This window comes from Osmerus mordax, chromosome 13 (genome assembly GCF_038355195.1).
Source record: "Osmerus mordax isolate fOsmMor3 chromosome 13, fOsmMor3.pri, whole genome shotgun sequence".
NCBI lineage: Eukaryota > Metazoa > Chordata > Actinopteri > Osmeriformes > Osmeridae > Osmerus > Osmerus mordax.
The window spans coordinates 6,689,973-6,696,152 of record NC_090062.1 but is presented as its reverse complement, the minus strand read 5'-3'; the positions used below and the strand labels follow the sequence as shown (position 1 = coordinate 6,696,152).

The window sequence follows — 6,180 nt, the reverse complement described above, 5'->3', positions numbered from 1 at the left end:
AGAGAGAGAGAGAGAGAGAGAGAGAGAGAGAGGGGGGAGAGATAGGAGGATAGAGAGAGATAGGGGGATATAGAGGGGGAGAGAGGGGGGGAGAGAGAAAAGAGGGAGGAGTATAGGGAGGAAGACAGCATGAAACAGAAACAGAGAACATCAAGGAGATAAGGCCATGATAACCAAAGAAGGAGATTGTTTGAGGTCCTTCATCTCACGTGGATGGAGCTGCAACTGGACGGTGTCGAAGGCCCCTCAGCACACTCTCCAGGTGCACCAGTCTCTGTTCAGGCTATACAGAAGAGGCTGTGATTAGCACCATCTGACTCCAATTTGCGGCTTAACAAATAAACAAGATATCCTTTCTATCATGCTTTTTCTCTAAAAAGCTAAATGTTGTGATAGAGTTAGGACTGGAAAACGGGCCAGAACACTTTTGGAGATAATGGAAGAATTCATGCAACTCTGAAATGTGACTGACAACAACACAGAGATTTCTGCTTCGGTACCAGTCAGCAGTCTTACACAATACAAACAGAAAGCTGTACTTATATACTTAGTTCCTAACAAAGCCACAAATTAAAGTGTACAGATGGGTAATATGATGCTATTTAGAGAACAAGAAAAGTGATTTAAAATGACATGCTCCAAAAAATGACAGCTTTGGCATTTTGACTTAGTTCAAGCATGATAAATTCCATGGTGCTGTGCGTATGAATGAGTGTACTGTGCTCTCTTTCTCCATCGTGTCTCACAACCATCTAACTATAATAACAGGGTGGCTTGTTTTCACATCCATTATACAGAGTGCTAGATCTCCAACAGGTAATAACAGGCCAAATGTGTTCTGGTTCTACCTGAAATCAAGGTGTACACCGGAAGGGGTTTTTCCTGTTGAGAGGACCACTTCCCCCATCCCCCTTTTCATGTGAAATCTACTTGGCCTTTTACCCAATCAGAGTACAGACTATAGAGCCATCTGAAGTAGTGCAGTAGTGTATTTGTATCTTTTTGAGGACTTGTGAAAATTGCAAAGCCATCATGATTGACAGCACCTGCAGTTCTCCATTCCATCCTGTACAGAATCTTGACCTGTTTATTCTCCACTACCTCCACCTATTGGTGATTTGAGGGAGCACACCTATTTGTCTTTCCAGTTCATATGAACCCAGATATCTGCTGGCTCTAAAATCTCCCAGTCTTTAACAAGTAACTGATCCTACAACAGCACAATGAGTGACAAGTAAAACAGTGACCTGGAGCTTGATACACAGTATAGGGTTTTATTGTTTATATTAAATCAAAAGGTAAGCACTATAACATATACGTCACAAACCAAAAAGCCTTGTGGTGTAGTACATTTTATATTTGAAAAAAATGAGAAGATTTAAAATGACATATTACAAAAAAAGTAGTAACACTAGTGGACAAGAAACATTATTTAAATAATAGAACTGTACATTTTCTTTAAAAGGTAACAAAAAAAAACAAAAAAAACAGAACAAAGCCAAAAAAAGAGAGAAAGAATCCTTCAACAACACTAAACATCAACAACAATAACATTAGCTCTAACATTGGTATTAAAATCTGGGGGAAAAAAGCCAACCTACAAGCCTGGAAATAAGCAAGAGAGTAAAAGTATAAACGAAAGCAGAGAAAGATCGAACAGGGATAAAAACTCACAGTATAAGTAGCGTGTCACAAGGGGTCAGAGGTCACAGAGGGACATTCTTAGAAGTAAGGCAGCAGAGGTCAGCCCATCAGGAGGCTGGGAGACAAGCAGGGAGGCAGGGTTCAGAAGAACGGATACATTATCAAATGCATTCAGGCAGTGATCAAGGTTTTATGGGTCTGGAAAACAATCTGGCCAGAACAGGAGACTGGAATGACCAGACCTAGACATGCTTTACCCAGTCTTTCCTCACTGCTCACAGTACATAAGCTACCAACCTTTATACAAGGTAAAAAAGCTGATATGTACTGATAAGTACTGTAGTTGAAATTAATTACAAAACTTTAAAAAAAAAAAAAAAACTAAGTGAACCTGTCGCAGAGCTGGTCCAAGGCTTCAGACGTGTTTTTTTGTGAATAGAAAGTGCTGGAACCAGAGAGAATGTTAGGTCCCAAGCACCAGAGAAAAATAAGTGTCATGCACACTTCACACAGCAAGCACGCCAGGTTCACAACTCTGATGACGTAGCTGCTATGACACCTGACATGGGTGAGACGAAACAAAGATAACACCCAATGCAGCAGTACAACTATGCAACGTAGAGGACGTCTCCACTGCAGTAAGACTGAACCAGTGTGTGAGGAAACTAATGAGTGGACTCAGACAAGACTGCTCTTCTCCGCTCATCTCCAGCCTCTTCACTGTGGACATCGCACACATATTGGTCTTGTTTTAAAAATTCAGTTCTAGAAACATATTGTACAAAAATCTCAAGAAAGGGAATTACAATCTAGATAATAAAAATTATCATTGCATAATGTTAGCCGGTTGCCTGCTCAACAGGCTGCCTCTACGATTCACTTGTTCACAGATTAAAAAAGTGCATAGCCAAACAAGCAAGTTTGTTACTTTCCCTGGGAGGAGATATTTTTCCCCATCTCATTTATTTATTTTTACTCTAGAAAGCACTTAAAGTTTCAATCCATTTAAAATCTCATAGCATCCTAAAGTAAAAATGCATCAGTTGACCCTTAGGGGGCACTAAACAGCAGAGCCCTGAATGAACAATGTTATTAGGGAAAAACAAACATTGAGGCCTTTGGGTTATGAAACAATTAACCATATTCCCTAAAGTATGTGTATTTTTTGCTATATTATCATGATGTACACAGACTAAGATGACAATGTAAAGCCTCACCTCAGTCTGTCCTGACTATGGCTTGATTCATTCTCAAAAAGTGATCTTTGGGTTTTATGGTAAAATATATGCCATAAAATATATGTATTTATTTATACTGTAATATATACTTATATATATTATCAAATGAATATTCAATCCACAGAATGGGATGTGCTCAGTGCAAAAATATCATACAAGCCAATATTATACCGGATGTCCACAGTAACTACTTTTAAGTGTTCAAAATAAAAGCAATTCTTTGAGGTCTCGATTCAACCATTACTGGAATCTTCACGACAGCATGGAGAGAGGAAGAGGGGGTAGTGAGTCAGTCCAGTGCGAAAATAATCTATCCACAATTAGCAAAGACTGTTCCCTCATTAAAAACCAACAAGACTATACACATAGAAAGAGCGCATTACAAGTCAGTACAAAAAAGGTAAAATAAACAGTTTCTTATATAATAGATATACACGTAAAGATAAACAAGCTAAAAACAAACCTTTCCTTTCCATGGTTTAGGCTGTCACAGCACTTCCAGACACCCACTCTCCTGTATTAAAAGGGAAGAGGTCCTCATAACCACCACTAACAGCCAGAGGTGCCCCAGACAGTGCCTGGAGGTCAGTCTACTGGTGTCTGCAGACAGGGGCAACTGTGTCTATTCATGTTGTGACAAGAAAATAGATCTGGTCGCAACAATATCTTTTAGTTTTGTAACAAAAAGCTTTTAAACTTGTACTCTAATATTAAGTATCGTTGTCATATTAAAACTTCTTTGTAAACAGTTTGCCCTTTTAGTCTCGTTGGAAAAATACATTCTAGTCAGACTGCAATTAATGAGGCATTTTTATATACTGTGTATATATATATATATATTTACTTATTTCGTATATATATATATATATCTGTGGCAAACAACTTTGTAAAAAAAATATACTAGGCCTGTGTATGCAAGGAAAGACGTAAAAAAACAATGCTTCGTCCAGACTGACGGATCCTCCCAGTCTTCATGTGTACCATGCCTGGTGGGTCATCAGTGGCCTTGGCAGGCCGGGCTGTGGCCTGACCATGTATCAGTATTGGGGACAAGGCAGGCTGGTTGGCCTGGCACAGCCCTGCTAGTACTGTATGGCATCAGAGCAGTGCTGGCCCCCCGCGCTGGTGACGGTTTTGTGTCCTCGGGGGAGGAGGGATGGTGGGGGTTCAGAAAGTGAGGAACATTGGTGCTGCCAACACACACTCTCCCCGAGACGCCGCTTTGCATGGCGATGGGGTTGCTGTGGGCCGCAACCACGGCAACGGTGTTGCCATGTCGCCGGTTGCCGTGGTGACCGGGCTCACCATGCCTGCACGTGGCTGTGAACACACAGCATGGGGTGTGTTTTCATGTGTGAGAGAGAGAGAGAGAGAGAGAGAGAGAGAGAGAGAGAGAGAGAGAGAGAGCGCTGGAGACTGGCAGGAGGACAGGCAGCCTCTCTGGGGTTCACAGCACCCATCTCTCCCCCTAGAGGGCCCCAGGATCCTGCTGCTATATAACCCGGAACAGCACCACTGACAGAGAGACCACCACCCAGAGAGCTCCAGGGCCGAGCCCCTCTCTCTGAGCGGGACTGTCCTGCTGGGACTGTCCTGCTGGGGATGTCTCCCAGTCTTCAGAGGGAGAGCTGCTTGACCGTGGCGGAGGAAGATGGACAAAGTGGGAACGTGTACCTCTCTCCCTCTGGGCTGTCGTGCTCCAACACCAGCACTGCTGCAGGTTACAGGCTCCCAGGCCTGCCTCAGAGGAGAGGCTGCACATGGAGGAAAGGGATGTATGCGTGCGTGTGTGTGTGTGTGTGTGTATGGAGTAAGCAGATGTACAGGATGTGTGCTGCAGACATCTCTTATGGTGAATGATTACACGGGGTGTGTGAAAAGGTTCACAATGTTATTTGTAAACAGGGTCTGTTCACATGTCTGTTCCTTTGTCATGGTGCGAGTGTGCAAGCAAGTGTGCGCGTGCGTGTCTGCGTATTCACATTAGTCTCATCTCAGTGGCAGTGGTGGGTGAGCGCAGCAATGGCTCCAAGATCAGATTGTCTGCATGCATGTACTTCTACAATTGTACACGTGTGTGTGTGTGTGTGTGTGTGTGTGGTCTTAGCTGTTGATGTTTGTGTGTGTGTGTGTGTGTGTGTGATTGTTTTCACAGTCTATCACTGCGGAAGCTGTCCTCCACAGATGGGTCAGGCAGGACCATGTCAGGGTCACTGAGCATGCTCAGTCCGTCCAGGCTGAGGGGCTCGATGCGCAGCTCGTCCTCCAATGGGAAGCCTTCGGAGTCGAAGCACTCTGGGACGGCAGAGAGGATGCTGCTGATGTCCTTAGACAGGCTGGGGTTGGAGTCGTCTGGAGGGAGACGGATCGTGGTCAGCGCATGGTGCTCTCTTCTACTAGGCCTAAACCCTTTTATCCATTTTGATTGAATTGGACCTTTATTTGATTCAGCAGCACAGCATTTAAAAGTTGCATTGACACACAAACGACAGTACAGGCATTGAAACATCCCCCCCCCCCAGGCCTACCTGTGAGGATGATATTGGGCACCCCTCCACTACAGTTGGAATACAACATGTTGGGCCTCATCTGCAGGTCCTGCAAGTTGCCGTGGGAACCGCCCAGTCCCATGAGGGCGGCCTGCGAGCAGTAGAGGGAGGAGGGGTCGAAACAGGAGCCCCCGGCCATGGAGCTCATGGCGTTCTCCAGCATGTTATACTGGTCCAACTGGGGAGAGCAAAGGCACCATGACCCTCTGCACACCAAGAATATCCATACCTCTCTGTGTATCACAAATAGCATTCATACTTGTCGACTGATGCTTTGATCCAAAGACCAAACAAGTGCCTATGGACCAGTTAAGTCCCACAGCCACGTGACCTGTCTGATCTCTGCTGAGGTGTGAGCACAACAGTGAGTGCTCTTTGAGAGGCCTTGGAGAGGAGAGAGAGCCTGCTGCGTCATGTTCCCCCCCCTGCCCCCCGCCCCCTGCCCCCGGCCCCCTGCCCCCGGCCCCCTGGCTTACCTGGTAGGACAGGGTCTTGGCCTGGCGACTGGAGAACTGGGTGTCCATGAAGGGGTCGTTGAAGAACGCTGCCATGTTGTTGTGCTGGGAGAGACCGAGGAGACGACAGAAGACAGTTAGGAGCATGTTGGTGCCCAAGCAGCTCCACGCAGGATGACTTTGAACCCTGATAGGGGAGAGTTGGTTACGCAGATCCTAACTAAGTCCTCCTGGGACCTGTGTGTGCTTCTACAAACACAACAGGCAGGCTCCAATCAACCTCACTGACTGATG

At 45.2% G+C, this 6,180-nt stretch overlaps 1 protein-coding gene across 1 annotated transcript in view; it reads right to left on the bottom strand.

Moving 5' to 3' along the window:
• Nucleotides 1-1,254: 1,254 nt before the first annotated feature.
• Nucleotides 1,255-6,180, bottom strand: part of crtc3 (CREB regulated transcription coactivator 3) — a 28,056-nt gene continuing 23,130 nt past the window's right edge. The window contains 3 exon segments of the mRNA XM_067249173.1: nt 1,255-5,234; nt 5,411-5,609; nt 5,908-5,991. Of these exon segments, the coding sequence (XP_067105274.1) occupies nt 5,032-5,234; nt 5,411-5,609; nt 5,908-5,991 (486 nt within the window). The 3' untranslated portion in view covers nt 1,255-5,031.